We start from the raw sequence: 23605 nt of genomic DNA, 5'->3' as shown, positions 1-23605 counted from the left end.
AAACTTTTTGCAGCATATAACTGTGATTTGAAAAAAAAACAAAAAACATGGAGCTCAATGCTGCTAATGCTTATTTCTGCTTCAGAATTTGTAGTTCCCATCTTCATTTTCCCCTTTTCTGTACTAATAAGCAAATCTTATTAAACGTAGTTGTATGATGCTGTGAAACCTTGTGATCTTTTGAGTGGCGTCCTTTCCCTCCTCCGTCCCGTTATGCATGAGAGCTGACCCGTAAGAAGTTAATTTACTTTCTTCACAACTTAATGTCCTTATATCAACACATCTGTCCTCTACACTGTGTTGGATTCATTCTTCAGATTCAGATGGTGAGGCAGTAATCAGACAGGCCATCCATAATGAGCTGTTGACTAAACAGATTCAACATAGTCCATTTAATAGTTGTTTGGTAGTTTTCCAATCGTACCTCACCAGCAGGAGTACGGCCTCTTTCTGTGGAACTGTGAATGTGCAAATTTTGCAGAAGCAAAAGACAGTTCATAAGGACCTGAGTCTTCACTGGAATTAAACTGAAGTATCTCACATGACAAAAACTACATGTTGCTCAAATTTTATTTAAAAAAATTCAAGTGGCCTAAGTTGGATGAATTACATTCATTTTTCAAATGTAAACTGTTAGTAACATGTTTTAACTGTGTCCACATCACATGACCATAGAAAAGACAAGGTCACATAAGAAAATTGAAAACCTACATTCTTGAATTTTAAACGTGAGTTTATTTATAGAAGTTTTCCGTTTTGTTCAGATTAAAATGTTAATTTAGGACTTTCTGCTTCCACAGAATTTCCACTTTTCTGTGCACTTTAAAAGCTTACCATCAGTGCTGCCTATAAAATTGAGATGTTGACCTTGAAAACAGAAGCAAAAAAAAGGGCAGACTCACCATATGACTATTTCAGAGCTCCAATAGGTCAGGTAGCTTCTTTAAGGCCAACATGCACAAAAGCTCCTGTAAGTGCTCAGAGAAATGAATAACCCCCAACCACGCCATCTGCTGCAGCATCTGCATATTTCTTTGTTTTCCTTTGCAACATGTAGCTGTGACATTGTATGAGGTTCACTTATATCTAAACAGTAGAATCATTCAGGTCTGTGGAGCCACACCATCTAATGGCTAACATTGACAGGCATAGGAAAAAAAGCTGTAGTTCAAATGTCTGCAGAATTTATTACAATTCCACAATCATAAACAAAAAGCAGCAATTACAGAAATATGTACAAGTCTGTTATCCTTTTAAAATACTTGTTACAAGTTTCAGGTACCAGTTTCAGCTTGGCCCCATGTTCAGTCTCTGTAATGCTGCTTCAAGTGCAGTGCTTTCCCCAGGTAATTTTTACCCTATGTTTGGAGGAGCTGGACACTATGCAGATTAAACCTCCTCTAGTAAAGGATCAGAAGAACAGACGGAGGTGAGTGGAAACTAGCGCCATCTGGAGGATGGGGGTCCTCTTGTTGAGCCTCAACAGCTTCTGTGCTATAAAAATCCAGAATACCAGGAAGACTTTCAATGTTTTCTCCATCAAGCTCAGCACTCTCATCCTATTTCCCTGTCACAGAAAAGCTTGGTGCTATCAGTCATCGGTCAGAGAGGAACTGACTAGTGTGGCTGGGCACAGCAGCAACTGTAAGACTTTGGGACAAAGGGGGGTAATAGGGCAAATGTAGGGAGGGAGGTGCAACTGGGTAATGGAATCTGAAGCAGTTAACACTGTATACTCTGGTAATGCGCTGAGGGAGGAGGGCAATGGACTGTAAAAGTAGCACCTGGTGCTCTAACTAGAAATGATAACCATAATTATGGTACATTGTATGTGTGAGCACTCAGTGCACACAGCAGTGAGATGATGTAGACGATGTAAATCAAGACTGTGTCACAGATGGTGCATCATCATCCTAGCATTATATTGTCTGCTGTTTTGTCAAGGTCTTGTTGCAAACCTGAGGGGTTTGCTCGCAACAAGGAATTATGGGATGTCTGCCAATGTTAAGATTCAGTAGAAGAAATTTAATGTTCCAAGAAACCTCTCAATTTGAAAGCAGTAAAAGATAAACATTCTTGTTTTGGCTGTGTTTTCATTATTGCTTAGGGACATGTACTGTAACTATGAGCCATCAGCAACTCTCTAGTTGTCTGGTTTAGGTTGTGGGACTCCTCAGGTTCTGACCAGGTCCTGCTTGGCCAGCAGACGAAGGCTGTGGGAGGTCATGCAGTGCTACTGCAGGGAGTGCATGAAGCTGTCCAGGTTGTACTCTGTGTCATACTGCTGCTGGTCCCATAGCTCTCCCAGGCTGTCCAGCACTGACTTCATGGAGGCCTTCCCTGAAGTTGACGGTGGCTGTTCACCTTTCTCAGCCTTATCATCCTGAAACACATTTACACACAACGGAGTTCAGCCCAACACGATGCATGGTGCACAGGTATTGCAGCACAACATGCAAGAGGAGCTTATGTTGGGAATACATAGGCATGCAAGCTAACAGGCTTAACACTATGTTAGGTAAAAATATTACAAGCACCATCTGGTTGTACCTGCTACCTGCCATGTCTTAGGTATTGTCCTAGGTTAGTTACTAGATGATGGGCTTCACTCATTTAATGGTTCCCCAACTGTCAATTAGCATGTCATGTCTTGTGACATCACTGAACCATTTTATTAGTTTTCACCTATTTTATTCAAAGTGTTTACATTTCCTTGCTTAGTTATAAGACTTGTATCAGGTTACAGTACACTGCAAAGAAATTCACATTTTACACTGAAAAAATCCACAGTTAAAGTTCTATTTGACTGACTGACACTGCTTAGATTTCCACATGGTGCAATGGTGAACTCTGTCAGTGTCTCCATGCCAAAAATACTTCTGTAGTCTCACCTTGTCAAGAGTGAAGAGGTTGAGGAGCTGGTCTGTGCCCATGCTATGCAGGCTGGTATTCTCTTGGCTGATGATGGTGTTGGCAATGCTCATCTTGAATTTCTGCAGTCCCATGATCTTCTCCTCCAGTGTTCCTCGTGTGATCAACCTATACACATTCACAACTCGTTTCTGCGCACACACACACACCGAAGAAAAAAAAAAAAAAAAACACACACAATGGACTGATTATATTAGATGTCAGTCTGCTCTGCCAGTTTCATTTGGGTTATTTTGCATCTCTGGTTTGATATCATGCTGCACTCAACATCAGTACCTGTCCTATCCTATGGGCACGATCCATGGCTTGCAAGTCCCTCATAGGGTTCCAGTCATGTTCCACAAACACAACAGTGTCTGCACCTGTCAGATTCAGTCCCAGACCGCCAACATGGGTAGTCAGCAGCAGCACATCAATGGATGGGTCATTGTTAAACCTGAGTCAGAGAGAAAAGGGAAAACAACTGAACTTGGTAGCAGCTCAAATTCAGTTATCAGACAGCACTAGACCGTTCTGAGACAAGTGTCAAAAACTGTGATTACATAAATTCAGTCTACTGACCTTGAAACAATGGAGTGGCGCAGGCCAGCCTGCACGCTACCATCCAGCCTCAGGTAGGTGACTGTAGGCAGTTTGGGTTTCAGCAGGTCATGCTCCACAATATCCAACATACTCTTCAGCTGACAGAAAATGAGCACACGATGCTGGGCCACCACTGCCTCAGTGCCCCCCTCAGATCCTCCACCACCGCCCAGACCACAGTCCAACAACAACTGAAGAAAACAAGCACATGAAAACCACAGCATGAGAGAGAGCTGCAGCTGTCCTGATTAGTCCTGAAAAACCATAGGAAAACAAACCGCTGTGATAGTACAGTTCTGTTCTGACACTTAAAACATGACACAGTTATCCTAACTCCTCTGCATTGTTACGAGAGTCTAATATTTCAATGAAACTTCAATGTGCAAAATTCATAAGTAACCATGATGGACATTTCTTTCCCAAAGTGCAATCCACAAAAGCAGAAACAACATGGAACAGATGAGCAAAGAGCTGACTTCACAGCACATTACCTGTTTGAGAGCAGAAAGTTTGGGTGCATGCTGAATGTCCCTCAGGCTGGAGTTTTGTCCTGCCAGCTGCTCAGTTATGCGCTTGTACTCTGGATGCTGGGGGGTCAGAACCAAGCTTGGATGGTTGCACAGCTTCCGCAGGTATTGCAGTGCCTTTAAAAAAAAAAAAAAAAAAAAAATGAAGATATATAGTATTGCATGGTCAAAATAAGATGTCTGCAAAGTATAAATGCTTACAATAAGTATTAATCAATGCTTTTCAAACCACTGCAAACCTACTCAATAAAACTAAAGTTTAATATAAAAGTAAAATCAAGATTCAATTCAATTTAATTTGTATTGCATCAATGAAATCACAATAGAAATCATCTCAAGGCACTTTACAGTCCTGTTGCAGACCAGGTTTACATTTGTTCCCACAACGGAAATGTATGTAGAAAATCCAGCTGTACCTGGAAGACATGTCCTGTGGCCTTCAGTTTCGGCTTGTCCTCCTCTTCCGAAGAGGCCACAGAGATGCTGTCCTCCACACTGGCTTTTGCTCGAGACTTTGCAAAGTCTTCATATAACTGAACCTGTGGGTAATGAGAAAACATTCCGCTAAAGTTATGCCATTATGCAGCAGCTGGACACCCGTGAAATCCCAGACAAACTAGAATAACATACTGATTCCTACCATTAACAGTGCAATAAACCTATACCTGTAGAGGACTCAGGTTGCAGTAATAGTCCTGAATTATTTTAGGGGGAAGATCCTGGAGGACATCCTCCTTCATTCTCCTCAGAAGGAAGGGTAGCACTTGCCGATGTAGGGCCTCCATTGCGAGAACACCTAGAGGGAGAAACCAGTGTTAACCACAGTTGATATCCTAATCTTCATGTCTCTTAGCAGAAACAGGGTGTTCTGAAATGTAATCAGTAAGAAAAACGAGATTTTGAATTTTTTCCATTAAAGACTAACAGAGCTCACACACCTGCTTCCTGTTCCCGTGACGAACTTTTAGCATCACGACTGGCCAGGATTGGTTTGCCATAGCGAGCTGCAAACTGGCGTTCTGTTCCAAGGAAGCCTGGCATGAGGAAGTCAAACAACGACCAGAGCTCCAGGACATTGTTCTGGGGACAGACAAAGATAAACATTCATGCTCTAATTAGCAAGCACTCAAGAAAAGAAGTGGAATTTCAAAGGCCACTTCCACATGAGCTCCAAAACTGCACCTCACCTGAATAGGTGTTCCTGACAAGATAACTCGAAAGTTGGCAGCCAGCTGCTTAATGGCTTTGGAAAGTTTGGTTTTCCCATTCTTGATGACATGACCCTCGTCAAGGATACAGTAATTAAATTTTATATTTCTGAAAAATCAAAAGTAGAAAAAAAAAAACTTTTTCCATGGCCCACCTAATTCCAAAACAAACTCATAATGGGAGTAGTACTCACCTAAAAAAGTCAATGTCATTGCGAACAACATCATAGGAGGCTACTATTAGATTGTGTTTTTTCACTTGGTGTTGCAACCTGAAAAGGTGAATGTTCATTTAGGTTCACTGACTGTGTTGGAAGAATGTTTCAACTTGTTAAATTAGCTTTATACTACAGTTTCAATTTATAAACCCAGTCCAGAAAGACCAAAACTTTAAAATGCAGACAAGAATCCTGTCAGGATAAACTGATTTATCCTCACCGCATTCTTTCCGTAGGAGGCCCAGTGTAGTGCAGTGGGTTGAGGTACTCTTTGGAGCAGAACTTCCCCACCTCATCCACCCAGTGGCCAGTCAGTGTGGGAGGACATACCACCAGAGAGGGCAGTGGGCTGCAGTCTGCAGCCTTTGTCTTTGCGTATTCCTGTGCCCTATATAGAGACACCAGACAAACACAGAAGATTGAGACATTTAATTTCCACAGCAGTCAAAATGTGCAATGAGGATGATCAATATATCAATAAAACCTGAGAAAAATCACTGTTGATGTTAAAACTGTCAAAGTATGTCTATTATACATGACACTTATTTAAATGAATAGCATCACATACAACGGTAACACAATTCACAATGTTTTATATAAATAGTTTTACATTTTTAGGCAAACATGTTTCTAATCTTGCCAAACTAGGTACAACCTACCTCTGATTCTACATATTTTACTATTAAACTGTTCTTCTTCAGATACGCAGTAGAGCAAACAGTTATGGGAGTTAAACTGTTTCTGAATGGTATAGTACATACTGTCATATGATAGTGGGGGTGAGTCTGTGTGCTCATCCTGCACAGCTGACAGCCAACATGGGTAACAGCACAGGTGCTATTTGGACTGTGTACCTGAGGAAATGATCTCCTGCCAGAATGCAGATGGACTGCAGAGTTTTGCCAAGACCCATGTCATCACACAGGATCCCATGCAGCTTGTATTTGTTCAAGAAGGACAGCCAATTTACTCCATCCTGCAAGATGAGATGGATCAAAAGTGAAAACAGAAACACGAAAATCGGCACTCTAAAACAGACTTAAACACAGCCTGTCCATTGTAACTGCAGTTGGTTTCAGGGTGACACTTTCTCCTCAGTTAAGGTTTTGTGGTCAAGGACAGAGGTTACAACGTTAGCAGGATTGAAGCTGGATTTCTGCACTGCTCCATTAAAGAGATGGATGGCTACTCTCAGCAGATCTGCCAGCAACTAACATTTCTAAAAGGAAGCACCTCATTTTCCCCATTTGACTGCTTTAAATTTATCCTGTCAGGGAAACCATCTGTTGTCAGCATCCCTGTCTACATCACCAGCCTGCATCATCCAAAAACAAAAACTCTTTCCTGAATCTGGCAGACAAATGATCAGACTTGAGGTGAAGAAGCACCACAGATGAGTTGTTTAAAAGGTGCAAAAACAAAGGGAGGGCATCCTTCATCTGCTCCTTGAGGAAATATCACAGAAATGCAGTGCATCCCTGAAAAGTGACACACACCTGCTGGTATTTCCTGAGCTCAGCCTTAATGGGCACAGGGATTTTATAGTTCTCCAACTTCCTGCCATCTAGCAGTTGCTCCAGGAAGTGGCGTTCTCTTGCCTTCTGGCGGATCAGGTTAGCAGACATGGCTGGAGGGTCTGGTATGCCTGCCTGGTAGACAGGGGAAAAAAAAAAAAAATAATAATAATATTACACATGATAACATAGGGTCAATGTATTAGTATATTAGTTGCCTGAGTAATCCTACCTCAAGTGGTAGGAGGCGAATGAGTGTAGCAAAGCACTGTGTGGCCATGAAGCGAATGCTATCGCTGGGGTCGCTCATACGGCCCAGCACTGGAACAACCAGCAGCACAATGTACGGGACAATGTCGACATCCAACTGTTCCATGACACCTGAATACATGTTGGTCAAGGACAATAACACAGCAACAATCATGAGGCACCCTCACACTAACAACCTGTTTTAAACCTGCATTAGCAGATGTGATTTGCACTCAAAGTAAGTATTAGAGCAAGACAATGGATTCTGAACATATGTCAGTGTGTCCAGGATACAGGCCAAAGCCTCAATAGCACCCTCCTGTTTAGTGCAGTCATCAATAGCAGCTAACCAGGGTAGAACACACTCAAGAAAACTGTTCATGGTCTCCAGCATGGCTATCTTACTGAACACGCCCACACAGCGAGCTGCCATGTGACGCACGGCTGTGTATGGGTGCTGCAGGCAGGTGAACAGATGAGGCAGGTGATCCAGTAGCTACAGTACATCACAAAGACAGAAGAGATATTTAAAAGTTCTGCTCAACACTTGGTTTAAATTCCAGTAGTTATTTTAAGATGCCCTCATCAGTTTCTCCAATGGGAATCACCATTTCCATTTTAAATGCCATTGAATTCTTTTGGAAAATGAACACAGACAAAAATGGTGCAGCATAATAGAGCAGTTTTGATGATTAAACCTTACCAAAGGTTTGAGTTCAGAAGCCATGGCCCCAGCTATGATCTCTAAAACTTGTAGAGAGTTAACCAATTCCTGGGCTACAGTGTCTCCCCTCTCCAGCTGGACCTGCCTATCTATAGCACACAAACACCACACAAAATTCAGTGGGACACAATCACTTAGCACTATGACTACATACAATCAAGCATCTGCTTCTCAGGCTCTGTGATATAGCACATTCAATTTAAAAGAAAATAACTACTGCAAAAAAATGTCAAATCCTAGCTTTAAATGTGAATTGAGCAGGTTTACGACAATATCAAATGAACTGTGTGGGAGATAGCTGTTTTAACAATGTTCAAACCGCAGCTGAGCAAAAGTAATGGCACATTTGGCTCCTAAATACTTTCTGAGCAGCTGTGTGTCATTTTGTTCATGTACCCAAAAAAAAAAAAAAAAAAAAAAAAGTATTACATATCAAAGGTAGTTACAGGTACTTTGTAGTCTGTTACTAATAGAAAATTTAAATGAGATTAAACCAATCAACATACTAATGCACTGGTTCTCAGTCACCACTGTCCTAAGTGGTCCCACTGTGGTCTCCCAGAGGTATGGCAGAGACTTGGTGAGGTCTGCACCGAAGTGCCTGGCAACAGTTGTGAGGGAAAAATCTGCCCCTCTTCTTTGGATAAGAAATGGCTTCTTGCTCTAAAAAGGAAACAATATGAAAAGTATAAATATAGTGTGTAGTTGATAATTGCTTATGAGAGCTACATGTAGAGCTACATGTCTACCTCATCATTATCAGTGCTGATGGTGCTACCAGGAGGAAGCTCTGTGGTGGTGGCCTTTGGGGCTTTAGGAGCTGGACCTCTTTTGCTGGTGATGGCAAATGCTGCCCTTTGGTGACGGTACAGGGTAATGATGCCCCGGGTTTTGCTGACCATGTGATGTGGGCCGTCTTTTTCCAACCCACTGCCTAATAGCATGATAAATGAGGTGAAATACAGTCAGCATTAAGGAATCAAGCACTTCTTCAGTGTTGACATACTGATGGACTTTTCTTGCGTGTTACAAATGTAGAAACCCACATCCACTTTATCATGTATTTTAAGTCACACACAAATCAATGGAATAATTAAAATGTCAATGAAAAATCAATTATGAATCCTGGTCAAAGCAGACAGGGTGACCAAAAGACTATGCCTAAACATCAGCAACTCTTACCTTTGGCATTTTCCTGTGTGGGGGGTACAGGACAAGCAGATGAGGGTGTGACAGAAGAGTCCACGCAGGCTGAGGTACAGAGGTTTTTGATGATCTTGGGGTTGGGGCATGGTGAGCGTCCAGCACATTGTTGCAATAGCTTGGCTATAAAAGAAGCAGAATACCCCTGAATCAGGGTGTTCTCCTCTCGCTTGATGGACTCCATCAGAGGCCTGACCAGTGGGTTGAGCTTCTCGGGAAGCACTTGCAGGTTAATCACTGCACAGGCTGTGAACATGTGGACACGCAGATGCAGCTGCTGCCATTCTGTGCTGGTCTCCATCACTGATGCCTGAGCCTGCTGTCGTTTGCTGTCCAGAGCCTGCCACTGTTTAGACTTCACGTTCAGACCTGCAGTTGACTCTGTAAAGATGGTTGTTACCTGGGAAACAAGTGAGACGCAAGCGAGTGACTGGAATCTGTTATCCAGTGCTCTACCCATTAACCTTTAAAGGAGAGAATCAGCTGGGTATCACAACATTAATACCAAGTTAAGGAGTCTGTTGTTTCATTCAATTAATCAGCTGTGTCGTGGGGGGGTTGCCCAGTAGAATTTGTTCTAGCCAGCGGTTTTAATTTCTTATTATTTATTAAAAGTTAAATAATAAGTAAATACAGCCCATCAGTTTGTACACTGGAAGGGCATTTATAGACATGGAGTCCCCCTTTACAGTTTGTTTAAAAATTAAATACAGTTTGCACCACATGTAAACCATCTCTTTTCAGTTACTTAATTCCTATTCCCTGGGTGGTGAAAACTTTATATTTTTTGAAATATCTTGCAGTGCTCCTATGTGCATGGGTGGACTTACCAGTTCACTGGCTTGGTCAATAGTAAAGACACTGCAATTGAGGCGGTCTTGCAGGTCTATGTGGGCATCAGCCAGCAATGCAATGAGCTGCTTACACTCATTCTGCATACGTGTGAAGGGGATAGCAATCTCATCATAGTACAGCTGCTCAGAGAGAATGGCCAGAAGACGAGGCTGCACCATGGAGGAAACCACCTGACAATCCTGAAAGAGAGATATTGGAAAGGTAAAGATTGTGTTATGCCCAAACCACAACCAATAAGGATTAAATTTCTAAACATTCCAAAGTGAATAAACTCAAGTGCCCAGGTGTTTCACCTCCTGCAGTGCAGCCCACTCGCAAAGCACTAGAGCCACAGCTATGCGCTGCAGGGCAGACTTGGAGTTGAGATGGAAGAGCAACAGCTGGCCCAAAGATTCAGCTGGTCGGATCTCTTGAGAAGCAGCATTAAGTTGAGGGTCACAGATACACCTACACAGAGCCCCCAGCAATCTGTATTACAGACATACAAAGAGAGCAAGAAATCAGTCCTGTTGGCAAATATTGTTCTACTAAATACATGATCAATATTCAAAACTTACTTGGCAGACATGAGACGAGCACGAATCACCACATAGTCTCTTGTCACTTGGTCATCTGTCACTGTCTCTGCACCTGCTATGTACTCCTGGACTGTTTCTTTCACCTGATTGGTCCCTTGACGTGCCTTTGTACCAGCTTTATCCTGTTGGATCAACATAACATTAACCTTAATTATTGTTAAAGTTAAACAAACAAAAAAACAAACAAAGCTCAACACAAGCCTTATGTGGCATTATAGATGATGTTTGGGGAGAGAACAATAAGCACCTTGCTGACATCACAGAATTAAAATAACTCTTCTTTGCTTCAAATGCAGTGCAATAAATACTGAATCATCTGGGTACATGGATAGTAAAACTCTTCACTGTTGCATTTTGACTGATAAAACATCAAAAACATATAGGTCATGGCTATAAGCTGACTGGACCCCCCCCCAAAAAAAGCACTACCTTAGAGCGGGCCTTGACTTCCAGCAACATGTTAAGGTCTATGGGAATGTGAGAGGCCTGCATCATGAGACAGAGCCAGGCACCCATCCATGGACAGCTGGCTGCTACTACATACTGCTGGGGGGCCTGAGTCAGCAGCTCCATCCACACCTGCAAACAGGGATACAACATTAACCAATCAGGGCAAAATGCAAGAAATGAAAAAATAACACTTATTCAAGAAACAGAAAATTAAAGCTGGCCAAAGTTGTATCAACGAAATAACAACATGAAATAAACCTTGTGGATCAGGTCAAGGATATCATCATTGCTCTCCAGTATGCAAGACTGGAAAATGTGCCGGAGCATGTCTTGTAAGATGGGGTTGATCCATGTTGCACAGCTCTGAAGCACAAAACCCCCCCCCAAAAAAAACAACATAACCCACCACAGAAGTATTAGCTGGCATTAACACTGTTTGTTAGCAAAATAAGTAATATGTTGCTAAATACCATATGTAGAAATACTGACAAGTATCAAACTGTTTTTGATCACATTTACCTGGTCAGCTTTAGACAGCAGTGTGAAAAGAGTTTCCAATGCTGCACGTCTTACTGATGATATAGTGTGTCTCAAGAAGGGCCAAACCCGAGGCACCAGGACTGTTAATGACTGCTGCATGCTACAGTGGACAAGAAAGTCTGTCAATATAAATGTAGTAATAGAAAAATCATTCTCTTAAAAATAAATGAAATAGAATAATAAATTTTTACACACCTTAGACTCAATTCAGTCACACTAATAGCATCTGTGGTTACTTTGCTTAGTAATGGGTCTCTATTGTCTGGGTGTTTTATGTTAATCGAGTTAATGACTAAACAGATGAGCCAATAGTAAAAGTGAACACATACTAAGGCCGAGTGACTGACCTGCACTGTCGGACCTGTGGATAGGTTAACAGTGAGGACAACAATGTCATGATGCTGTTGGTGGAAGCAGTGAGGTCATCCAGGTCCAAAAGAGCATCCCACAGTGTGTTCACTATGAAGGGCACCTGTGAGACAGAATTTTACAACTTAATCAAGACAGATGGAATGAGGATAGTATGAAAACTAACTACATAGAGGTGACACGTGCCACACAAAACTTACTAAGTATAAATTATAATTAATAACTAAGTATAAATTATAATTAATAACTGTAGAGGGTATTAGTTTTGCCTCTCTGACCTTATTGGGCAGTAGCTGTACCAAGCCTTCCACTACAGGGATGAGAGCTGCAGCCGCTACAGCCCTGACATCATCATCTAGGTCCTGTAGGCCTTCAGAGATGGCAGGGAGCACCCGAGGCAATAAAATAGAGATAAGGTCCTGAAACCAAAGGAAGAAAAGTGCGTATCAGCATAGATGTATAGTTGTATAGCGGATGCCAGCTGAGGCCAGATGTATAGCTGGCCTCTACACTGACATCTCTTAACCCTCTGGGGTCTGAGGGGGTTTTTGTGTCCTGGACAAATTTTGACATGTCCTGACATTTGTGCTTTTTTCAGTGTCTTTTAAACATATTAATGTCTAAAGTCTAATAACACTAATCAGCACAAAATTGGCTACAATAATATGTGAGCAGCAAGTTTATACATGATTGTGTTTTTGAGAAAAAAGTGTTTATGCATGGTTAGTGAAAAACTACAATTTTTTACTCACTGAAATAAGACCATAAAACACAAACTGAACATTGGTTCACAAGACTTTGGAGACCTGCATGTTGTAGGCTAAAGTGTTTACTTCAGAGTGCTGTGAATGTCATCTTGTTCACACATTCACAGTACACAATACACTGATTTAAATTTTCTAAGCTAAACTATTTGTCTGTGTGGAATACAAGAAGCGCTTCATCACGTCCGTGACGCTGTATCATCCAAACGCGCAGAAAAAGAGTAAATTCTATGGTGAAGTTTGACGTTTTATGTCATTTCTCCGGGGTGTGCACATATTTACCTGCTTCACCTGAGATTATTTACGTGAACAGTGGACAGTGTACAAGGCGGGACCGCATTACCTGTAATGAGGTGAGACAGGAAAAAACGGACTTCTCCTTACGTTCATACGGATTAAATAAAAAGTGATGATTTGTTTTTGACTTGAATTGTTTCACTCAAAAGAAAACATTTCAAGCTTTCTAGCCATATAATTCTTATTTTTATGATCCAAGTATTCGCTGAGATTCTGGTTGTTTTATTTACGTGTCTGTGAAGAGAAATGGCAGAGAGAAAAGGCTGAGAGCGCACCCTGTCGGCTTTTTTTATTTAAAAAAAGCACAACGTTTTGACATTTTGTTGTTATTATGATGGTATACAACTAAAACTAGACCCTTTACAGATTTGAATGATATACTTCTTTTATCTGTACGATCAGAATTGACGGAGTACTTTGTTTGTTTTGGCCTTATCAGGAAAAGATGCGTCAAAACGCGCCGGCGCGTGCGTCGACCCCAGGTTAAAAAATCATCCATGTCCACCTTCAGCCACCCCTACAATTTATGATGACCATATGGCACTCATATCATTAAATTGTAGAACTCTTATTTAACATTTCATCAAATAAACACAGAACAGCTGCTACCTGTCGGACAGCCAGAGCATATTTAATCCCCAGCAGGCCTCCATGACGGACCTCCCACTGGTCCTCTTTAAGCAGTTTCAGCAGGACGTCTACTGTATTTGAAACGCCAGTCTCATTCATGTGGCGCAGGGCTACTCCAAGTGTCTGTGCACATGTCTCCCTGACAGGAGCCACCACCTGGAAAATGCAGACACATATAGGATAAATATAACACAGAAAACAGAAGTTGGATGGTATAAACTGGTTAACCAGTTAAGACTCAGTAGTGTGCCAATATATCTGGCTGATATTGTTCAAGAAAGCCGGTCAACCAGCATAAATATGATGTAATGCTGTTACACAGCCAAGAAAACACCGGAGTGGCTTAGGAACAACTCTGTGAATGTCCTCAAGTGGCACCAGCCAGAGCCCTGACTTGAACCCTGCGGAACATCTCTGGAGAGACCTGAAAAATCCCCCAATCCAGGTGTGCAAAGTTTTTTGTGTCATACCCAAAAAGACTCGAGGCTGTAATTGCTGCCAAATGTGCTTCAACTAAGTACTTAGTAAAGGGTCAGAATACTTTGTAAATGTGATATTTCAGGTTTCTCCTTTTTAGTAAATTTACAAACATTCCTAAATTTCTGTTTTAATGTTGTCATTATGAGGTACTGAATTTAAACAATTGTATCAAGCTGCAACATAACAAAATTTAAAAAAGTGAAGGGGGTCTGCAAACTTTCTGACTGCACTGTATTTGTTACATGGTGACAGAAATAAGTGTGATTAACTTATATCTGAGTGGCCTACCTCATCTGATACAAAATCCCCAAAGCGGTCCAGAGCAAAGACACACAGAAGGCGGATAACTAGATCCTCTATCCACTCTTGATGATGCCGCAACATCTGAATGAAAAAGTCAGAGATGTCAAAAGTGTGTGTCATGTCAAATTCTCACAGAAATGTTACAAAACCTGAGGATAAGTATAGAATATACCTGTTCTGCAGTGGTCCCCACCATCTTCCCACCCCCAGCACCATGAGACTTGAGGATTTCTCTAAGACCTGTGCCTGCACCATGACGGACCTTTAAACATCATCATACAATTTTATTTTTTGGCATTTACAAGTGGATCAAAGAATGTGCCTTTAACTTAGTGCACCTGCTTATGTTCAACTGTGCTCTATCAGCTAAAAATATCATGCAGCCTAAATAAGGTTTTGTTTTTACCTCCCATGAAGGATTGAAGAGATCATTGCAGAGCTCCTCACAGAAGCTGTCCAGAGGCCACTCATGTATCTAAAAGCAATGAGAGGTAGACCATTAATTCAATTGTTGAGAACTTGATAATCTGAGTTTCTGACTTGTTTTTAATCCCTTACCTCCTCTAAAAGGCTGGAGTTATCAGGAACGTTGTCGATTAAGACTTTATTCTCAGTTGCTGGTTGGTCAATAACTACATTGGTGGTTTTTCTTCGTTTCTCTTCAGGTTCACCCTCAAAACTGTCATTACTAAGAGACAGAGGCATCAAAGTGAATCGTTTTATAATATGAGGTAATAAAACTTTACATATTATAGAAGCACAGATCTGCCAATTAAAACATGCAATATCACTGACAAATTTAAGCCTGTTGACACCACACATTCAATGGAAGAAACATATCCATCAATATGTCAATTAGGGCTGCACCAAATACTCAAGGAAATTGATGAATTCTATTAAAAAATTCTTTGCCTTGAGTATTTGTTTAATTACTCTCACTTGCTTTATCAGACCTGCTACACCTAGGGATCATTGTTCCACACGGACCGTAATCACTGTCACACAATGCATTTCGGTATAAAAAGTTGGCACTATGGAAGAGAGCAAAACCGTCTGTAAAAGGCAGAAAATGTTCAAAGTTTGGGATCATTTCAAACTAATATGATAACACAGTGCAGTGAATGTATTGTAAAGTAGAACTGGCAAACCACAACAGCACTTCGTCAATGCTTCAACATCTGATCAGAAAGCATCCGGCTGAAAACCAGACTGGCTCACCAGGTGGACCCGACACAAGGTAACGTCATTTTAAGGTAACATGTCGTAGGTGCAGCCCTAATGTCAATACTGTTAGCATAATGATTTCTGCCTGCGCCTGTCTAAAATATTGAGATGATATAAGTCTCCAGCCAAAGTCAAATCAGACATGTCGGAAGTACACAGTATGAACAATCATACCTCTTTTCATTTGGATCCATGTCCCTGGAGCGCTGTTTTGCCACTAGCTTGGCCATCCTCTTAGCCTTATTCTTCTGGCGACTGCTCATGCCTGGCCGGAACTCTGAGTCAATCAATTCAGCAGCCTGAATGGACTGAAAACAAATAGCGCTGCTGACTACAGTTTGAAACATCACTAAACACACACACACCATTGTCTGCTGCATTACAATGTAAAGCAGATTAATTCTTTAGTTCAAGACATCAAGCCTCATCTGTGCACTGTGAAGTAACTTGTAAGGGCTAGCTAATTACTTTTTAATTCTACTACAGGCTAAAAATGCTTTTTTTAAACCTATCATTGAAGGGTAGGACAATGCATACTGCACTCTGTGCAGGCCACAGATGGATCCTGAGTTGTTCTAAAATTCTTTTATGCTTTTCTTAACACAAGGCAGCCAGAAGCATACACACCGTTTCAGACATCATTCTGGGTTTCCATTCTTATTCCTAGTGTGTGACACCTCTTTCATTCAAGCCATCAATGATGGCAGGCTGTGATTTGTCAGGTACCAGTACGCAGTCTCTCATAGTCAGGCTAAGAATTTATGACTATATAATCATGTAATTTCACAGTCACCATCTTAGACAACAACAGAAAAGCATACTTTGTTTTATACTACTACCAACTGAAGTGACAAACTGCCAGCTCCATTCTAACTACCTATGCCACACAAACTTTTAGAGAATTATTATTTGTGACATGTTTGACATACGGATAAGGAAATACATTTGTGTTTACTGACAAAAATGTGTACAGTCCTTCACAAAAGAAAATGCACACAGGCTTGGAAGATATGAATAATCAGACAGCATGATCCAAAAACTGGAAACATAAAAAACACTAGGCTTTGATTTATAACACACAAAAGAGTTACCAAAAAGATGATGTCACAACTTGGATTCTCTGCACTCTGCACAAATAGTGTGACCAAACAAGACTTTCTGCTGCAGTGCAAGAGATGTAAAGCAATTTAAGAACGTTATAAAGAACAGCCTATGAGACAAGATAACATACCCCATGACCTCAAGCCACAGAATACTGCTGCAAGACAACACTATCAACACAAGCAGTGTCAACAGGTGCCCCCTTCTTGCCTCATGCATCAAACAATCTTCACATTACAGTTTATCCAAACCTGACTGAAACTAAAGAGATCACAAGTATGCTCACCACATGGTTGTGAGAGCTAGATCCAGTTGTGGCTTTGCTTCCATGGGCTCTAAGCCCACTAGGTTGGCAGGTATAATCAAGATCCTCATCGTTGAACAGCTCCTCTGTGTCCATGCCAATAGCAGCACCCATGTCCAGACCCAGCTTCTTCTGAAGGAGCTTCCTTTGGCGAGCAAGTCGCTCCTTAGGATCCATCTCAACTGATAACAGATGAAGTCATCAGAGGAAAACTTTGGATAGCAGGGAGAAATGTAACTGTGTGAGGAATAGTGATTATGTGTATGTAAACAAAGAGTGTCATACTGAAGCTAAATACAGGTAGTAGGCAAAGATGATGAGTGCTTTAGCCACCAATGATTACAGGAACAGTATCATAAATAGCTCTGAAAGTATCCCAGCACTTGCTAAATTTAGTAAATCTAAACAAGCAACCCCAAATGAGAAGTGAAATTGAGGCAGAGGCACAAAGAAACAATGGCTGACGTAACAACAAAAGGCAGAGAAAAACAGAGAGAGTCAAATGATCATAAAAAGATAAGGAAGGATGAGAAGCTTCTCCTTTTCAAATTGCATTGAAATTTACAGCCTTGTATCTTGTGTTTCAGTCATAAGCAATTTCAGTAGTTCAGTCTCAGTTTTTAAATTTTAGGGATAAGAAGTAAATGTGGTGATAACTTACTTTTTCTTTTTAATGGTAACAATCCAGCAAAGACCGTTTTGAGTATAGAATTTACACAATATATACTTTGTCCATATTTGTGTATGAGTGTATAACAGTGTGGATGTTACTGCAGCTGAAAAAACTAAACAAAAGACTACAAACCTGTTTTGTCTTCCTCAAACTCAGCCCCAGCAGATCCCAACAAAGAGGCCCCATGTTTGAGTAGACGAGAGATGTCAAAGTGGTAGAAACTCAACCGGTCACATGTGGAGTCCTCTGGAGACAAGTCCTCACAGGACTCTGTACAAAAACAGAAATCTCTCAGATCTCAACATGTCACTCTTAACACTGGTCTGCATCAATGCAAATACCTTCGACCCTCCTGATCAATCAAAGCACATTTTCTAAAACAACAATGTATGCCTCGCAGTATAAATCAACCCAATCTCTGAAATATTTTGTGCTGCTAAAATGAATGCCTATGCATACATCCCCACTTACTTGTAACATCTATCAACTGCACTGTAAAATAACTCACATCGTGTCACAAGCACACATCAGTGCTCTGAGCTTTTCATAAAAAATTATGCTAAAGAAAAGATGTGCAAAAACAAAACAAAACATCTACAATTATGGGTTTATTGTGGCATGTATGCACCAAGATTGTGAGTATTTCAGTGGACAACCGTAAGAGCTCACCTTCTTTAGGCTTGGGTGCCGGATCCCACTCAGGAATATTCTTCACAATGGCTTCTACAGCTTGACCTGCTGCTATACGAGTGTCCCAGTTGGGACTCCTTAGGAAGGTCAAGACCTTGCAATTGACAGAAAATGCATTTAATTTACTACACATAATATCTAAACCTGTGTGACTCAAAAAGAATACAAAAAAAAAAAAAAAAAAAAAAGGAAAGATATGAACAAAATGCCCAACACCAATAAGCATTACACTGTTATACATGATATTTCACAGCGAAAAATGTCCACGTTGACATTTTCGTATGCAGGCTTGTAAAAAACTGTAAGAATGAGGAAAGATCAAATACACACCTTTGCTAAAAGGTTATTGAGTTCATGTGGGTGGAGTTTGACTACTTCTCCAAGCTGCTGGGCTGCTGCTTTCCTTGTTATGGGGGTTGTTCCAGTGTCAAGCAGGATAAACAAACGATCAAGTCTAAAAGACAGGTTACAGAAAGCAAAACAAGGTCAAGAGAAAGATTATGCATTATGCAAAATGCAGAGTACGGCATAAACAACATCCTGGTTCCCCTTCCCCCAATTTTTGATACTAAATTGTGTATGGACCACTTCCTAACTTTGAAAGTTTATCAGAACACAGAATACATTACTTACACATTGGTAAAGTACAAGAACAAGACAAATATTTTTTATTCAGTCTTAAAAAGGTATTAATTTTATTCATTATGAAAATACATCGTTAAACCATTATGTATTATTAATTGTTTGAGTATGCATCAAGGTAAGCCCTAGTGATCCTGGTCTTTTGCTGGGGTCATTAGCAGTCTATTAATAAAGTGGAGTGGATTAGAGATATATGGGACATGAGCCCAGGTGCCACTCATACTTAACCTACACCACTGATGGGTCTACTTGGCTAAGCAAACCATGTGAACTACCACAATATCACAACAAAAACACAAAGTATATTTCAAATACTGCTGCATTTTTAAAGCAACGTTAAAAGATGATCCCGAACTGAGCATCAAGGATAGGCTGAAATCTATCCATTTGACAAGCTTGAGTGTGTGAACTTGCACTAATATGTGTGCACAGGGAGCAAACACTGTGTCTGTGTTTGCAGACTCCACACCAGCGTTACCGATAGGAAACCTGCACTTACCGGCTGAGCATCAACACAGGACCGTCAAACACAAAAACGCAATTAATTAAACACTTAACGTAATTACAATTTATTTTTTTAGGACATTTCCTAAGTATGACCCCATGTTGTGCCCGGCCTACAAACCTGTGCCACAAGTAGTGAGTTAAATAAGTTATTAGGTGCTACAGCACGTCGGCTCAGGTTGGACAACAGTCGCCATGCCATTCTTTGCCAAACCAAGCTAGCAGGTAAGCTAGCTGACCGTTAGAAGGCGTTAAACCAACCTCACCTTGATACAGCCATGGTCAATTAATGTAAGGCCTTTCACGTCCCTCATTCAACAGGCAACCAGTAGTTTGAGACTTTTCCGACTTTGCCGTGAACGTTTCCACCGCGGGTGAAGTCATTAGCCAGTTAGCAGCTAGTGTTAGCGCTAGCGGCCCGGGCTGTGCGCGTCTTGTCTGAGTTCACCACCGATTCATGGCTTCAAAGTTGTCGCTTTTGTCCCTTCGATAACTTCTTCCACAAAATATTGTCGAGTACCATACGCATATCAATCTATAGCTCAAGTTACCCTTCAGAGCTCTTGGCGGATAAATATTTCACCCTAACAAGATGTAAAGAGTTATTTTGTTGCACGCTGAAGGCAACCCAGAAGACTGTTTTTATACGAGGAGCCATCTTGCATTTATTCCTTCCCCCATAGCAGGCGGCGGCTGATTGGCTGGAGGCATCGGGAGAGCCAATCAGAATGCACGTTAAAAGAGGAAACGAGTGGAAGGAAAAATCTTAATAGGGGATAGTTTACACGTTTTCTCATATTTGATATATCAGGTATTAGATACGTTTAGTACTTTACGTTGCTCTGTTTAATCTAGATACATACACATTAACGCTAAATATTTTTCATATGTGCTTTTGTGCATACACCCTAATATGTGCAAGCTTGATGTCATTATCTGAATTAATATTGTATCACTGGGGCACCAAATTCGTTTAACTGTTTTTACATTTATTTGGATGATTTCAGGCACATACTTTTGATTGTCTTGATAGTTATACTTGCATGGAGCCCAGAGCTGACCATGGTCCTGAAAATCCAAAGGTTAACCTTCTCATTTTCACACAGAAAACACTTTGTTTTAGTCAAAGAACACAAGTGGCATTCAGCAAAGGTTAATCATGCTTTAATTCAGAGAGCTCTCAGACAGCAACAGCTTAGGTGGTGTCAAGTAGGATTAACCGCCTGAGCTCTAGTGTTTGCGGTATTCAAATCAAATATGCATTTTATTGCAGTAGCACTACGGCAGCGTAGTGCGTTGGTACACCTATCAGACACACACATTTATACGGTCACTGACAGCACAAACACTGTACTTCCAAGTCTATGCTGCATATGTGAGTTGTTTGTTTCTGCCTTGCCATTCACTGCAAGACAGACCAGGAAAAGAAGGCATGCCTTTCTGAGTGTGTCATATCAGGGATTTGATTTCTTTCTCAGAACTTGAAGTATCCACAATGAGATGTCACATTTTCCTCCCATAAATTTGATGACTGAATATCATCAGTGAATTGTGACCTCTATTATTTGAAAGTTTATTCTTTCTCTTATTGCAGTGTTCAATAATGAATTTAAAAAACACAAGTGCTGCTGTGTTCTCATAGGGTGCCATATATATAATATCATTATAATACAATAAACATACACAAATCTGAAGTTGTCATATGGCTGAGGAGGCACTGCATGCATGTGACTGAGCCCATATTACACAGTGGATGAACACCAAAAAAGAACTGTGACTCATAGAAGTGGGAAGGAATTGAGACGATAGACTTGCATTTAATATCCTATACATTGCAGTGTGAAAGCATCACTGCAGAGAGCAGCTGCATAGAATCTGAAATGACTTTATCACATCATAAGAGTCCTGTCTGTTTTCAGAATTTTGGTTATGAAAGATTGTTATGCAATATCTAAAATAAGCACAGGGCCGTGCAGTTTGGAGACCTGCGTGTGCTCACATTTAGATTACTGTAAATCCAGTTTGATGTCTTTGGGGATGTGCAAATAAAAGAATTTAAATAGTCATATTGACTTACGTTTTACTGTATGATTAATATTACCTAAACAAATAAAATTAACCAGTTTGGCCAGTTTTATGTTTGGTAATATTTAAAACCAAAGGGAAATTGAAACATGTTTATCTATTTAGTGTGTGATTTACAACTTGCTACAAAACTGGAATAGTGCCACTAATGCAAACTGTAACTGTAACTGTAACTGTAACTGTAACTGACTGTGCTTCAACATTAATGTCAGTAAACAGGGCAGAATCCAAAAACAAAGCTTCAGGATCAAAAGAATTAACTCCTGTCAAACATACAAACAGTAAGTTGCTTTCTGTTGTATTACATATCAAACTCATATTTCAATCTGTATTGAATATGTCGCTAAGATCTCAATGACGTATTCATGCTGGCTCACATTTGTGCCATCTGCCTTGTGAACAGGAAATGGATCATCCAAACTGAATAAGAGAAGGAAAATGACTCTTTTTTTCGTTTTCTATCACTAATGCAGTGATAGAAAACATATTTGCAAAACTTTGAGCACAATTTATCATCTAAATGATGGTATTGAGCCAATTAATCCTCTTTTAGATGGTGGACTGTGATTTTCATGAGGCGCTCTGTAATGAGCTCATGAATCTGGAGGAGGATGCAGCAGTTTCTGTAGAGCAACTGTGACTAAAGTTGCTGTTTTTTTCTTTCTGAAGGGATTCTTGCTTAATCTCTGTGTGGGTAGTAACTTAGAGAAGCTGCCCCATGAAATAGTAGTACATCAAAATCACACCAGTGAACTCTGTACAGTATATTGTGGTGATAGTTATTTTAAAAAAATGTACATGACTCTTATTAAAAATAAGGGCAGCTAAATAAGAATAAAAATAACAGTGAGGGGATTTTTTTATATAGATTGTACAATGTATTTGTACATCTGCTCTTTTTATCATTACTTATTTATTTACTTACTTACTACCTAAATTAAGCTGTCAGTGCAATTATTTGCTAAATCTTTCCACTTTTTTGTTTCTTGCAACAGTTTCATGACAAAATCTAAGATGAAGCCAAACATATAGTTGCTGTTTTGAATATTCTGAGAAGTATCAATTCTGTGAACATGGGCATTTTAGTTAAAACAAAATGAATGAATTTGTTATAGTCATCTTTGGAGTTATCTCTCTACATGTAAAAGTGTGTTTTTGTTCCTAGAAACAAGAAACCCAACAACATACAAAAGCGTGCCTTGCAGCAGTGTTCTCAAAACTGAACAGAGACACAGTGAGAAATGTAAGCTTTCACTTGTATGGCCTGAAGGCCTAGTTTAATTTACAAAAGAACAGCCTGACAGGGTAAGCTGCTCTCGGAGATAAAGATATAAAAAAAATCTTTTTGTTATTGCTTATCCTTTTGGTAGTTCATCCACCTTGCTTACACATTTTTAGCTTATTATGGGTCTCCCCACTTGCTATTACACATGAGCAGTAACTGCATATTTAACAAATACCAGTCTGGTTGAAGACAATGCAAAACAACTCAAGAGATGTGTAATTAAGTTCACTAATGCCCTTCTCATATTTAAATTGAAACCTCTAGGACTTAGTAGGAGTGTGTTTCATATAGTGAGCCACTCTCTTTTGTTGAGTTTCTGTGAACAATTGATCTTGAAAATTACAGTAGGTTATTACGACAATACCCACATGTATGTATGTTCACTGAAAGAGAAGAGCGCTACAGTCTTATAATTCCCTGTCCATACTGGTTGTATCTCAGATAATCCTGTATGCATCCTCTTTTTTGCACATATGTGTCTTCATATACAGTGGCAAAAAAAAGTATGTGAACCCTTTGGAATTACTTGTTTGGTTGCATAAATTAGTAATAACATGTGATGTGATCTTTATCAAAGTCAGTGTGCACGGGGAGTAGTGGCTTCCTCCATGGAGTCCTACCATGGACACCATGTACCATGATTTATGTTTGGTAGGCTCGTGGACAGAGATGTTC

General features: G+C 40.4%; 1 protein-coding gene across 3 annotated transcripts; it reads right to left on the bottom strand.

Moving 5' to 3' along the window:
- Nucleotides 1-556: 556 nt before the first annotated feature.
- On the bottom strand, nucleotides 557-20211 carry btaf1 (BTAF1 RNA polymerase II, B-TFIID transcription factor-associated). Of its 3 annotated transcripts, none has more exons than XM_026309504.1 (38): nucleotides 19827-20211; nucleotides 18745-18868; nucleotides 18394-18508; nucleotides 17857-17994; nucleotides 17034-17233; nucleotides 15821-15954; nucleotides 14981-15110; nucleotides 14829-14897; nucleotides 14595-14684; nucleotides 14408-14503; nucleotides 13619-13795; nucleotides 12173-12367; nucleotides 11927-12051; nucleotides 11559-11679; nucleotides 11298-11402; nucleotides 11019-11168; nucleotides 10569-10711; nucleotides 10305-10479; nucleotides 9987-10190; nucleotides 9136-9556; nucleotides 8703-8887; nucleotides 8460-8616; nucleotides 7933-8042; nucleotides 7524-7725; nucleotides 7213-7361; nucleotides 6963-7115; nucleotides 6321-6442; nucleotides 5687-5854; nucleotides 5443-5520; nucleotides 5228-5357; nucleotides 4979-5120; nucleotides 4706-4836; nucleotides 4457-4579; nucleotides 4005-4157; nucleotides 3493-3704; nucleotides 3208-3367; nucleotides 2892-3062; nucleotides 557-2383 (listed from the first exon to the last, which is right to left on the bottom strand). In XM_026309504.1, exons 1-38 carry the CDS (start codon nucleotides 19838-19840, stop codon nucleotides 2234-2236), a joined length of 5622 nt encoding a protein of 1873 aa, XP_026165289.1. In that variant the 5' UTR covers nucleotides 19841-20211; the 3' UTR covers nucleotides 557-2233. The 3 variants fall into 3 exon arrangements, with proteins under 3 accessions (XP_026165289.1, XP_026165290.1, XP_026165291.1); XM_026309505.1 differs by having other exon boundaries at nucleotides 12227-12367; XM_026309506.1 differs by lacking the exons at nucleotides 18394-18508; nucleotides 18745-18868; nucleotides 19827-20211 and having other exon boundaries at nucleotides 17034-17263; nucleotides 17857-17988.
- Between the last annotated feature and the right edge of the window lie 3394 nt (nucleotides 20212-23605).

This window comes from Mastacembelus armatus, chromosome 15, assembly GCF_900324485.2.
Source record: "Mastacembelus armatus chromosome 15, fMasArm1.2, whole genome shotgun sequence".
Classification (NCBI taxonomy): Eukaryota; Metazoa; Chordata; class Actinopteri; order Synbranchiformes; family Mastacembelidae; genus Mastacembelus; species Mastacembelus armatus.
The sequence above is the reverse complement of the archived record's forward strand: the minus strand, read 5'-3'. Positions and strand labels throughout refer to the sequence as shown.

Coding starts and splice junctions, on each gene's coding strand:
- btaf1 (XM_026309504.1), bottom strand. Junction 10,712..11,018: donor AAGTCAAGGCCCGCTCTAAG/GTAGTGCTTTTT, acceptor TTGATCCAACAG/GATAAAGCTGGTACAAAGGC. Junction 5,521..5,686: donor CCTCCTACGGAAAGAATGCG/GTGAGGATAAAT, acceptor TCACCTTTTCAG/GTTGCAACACCAAGTGAAAA.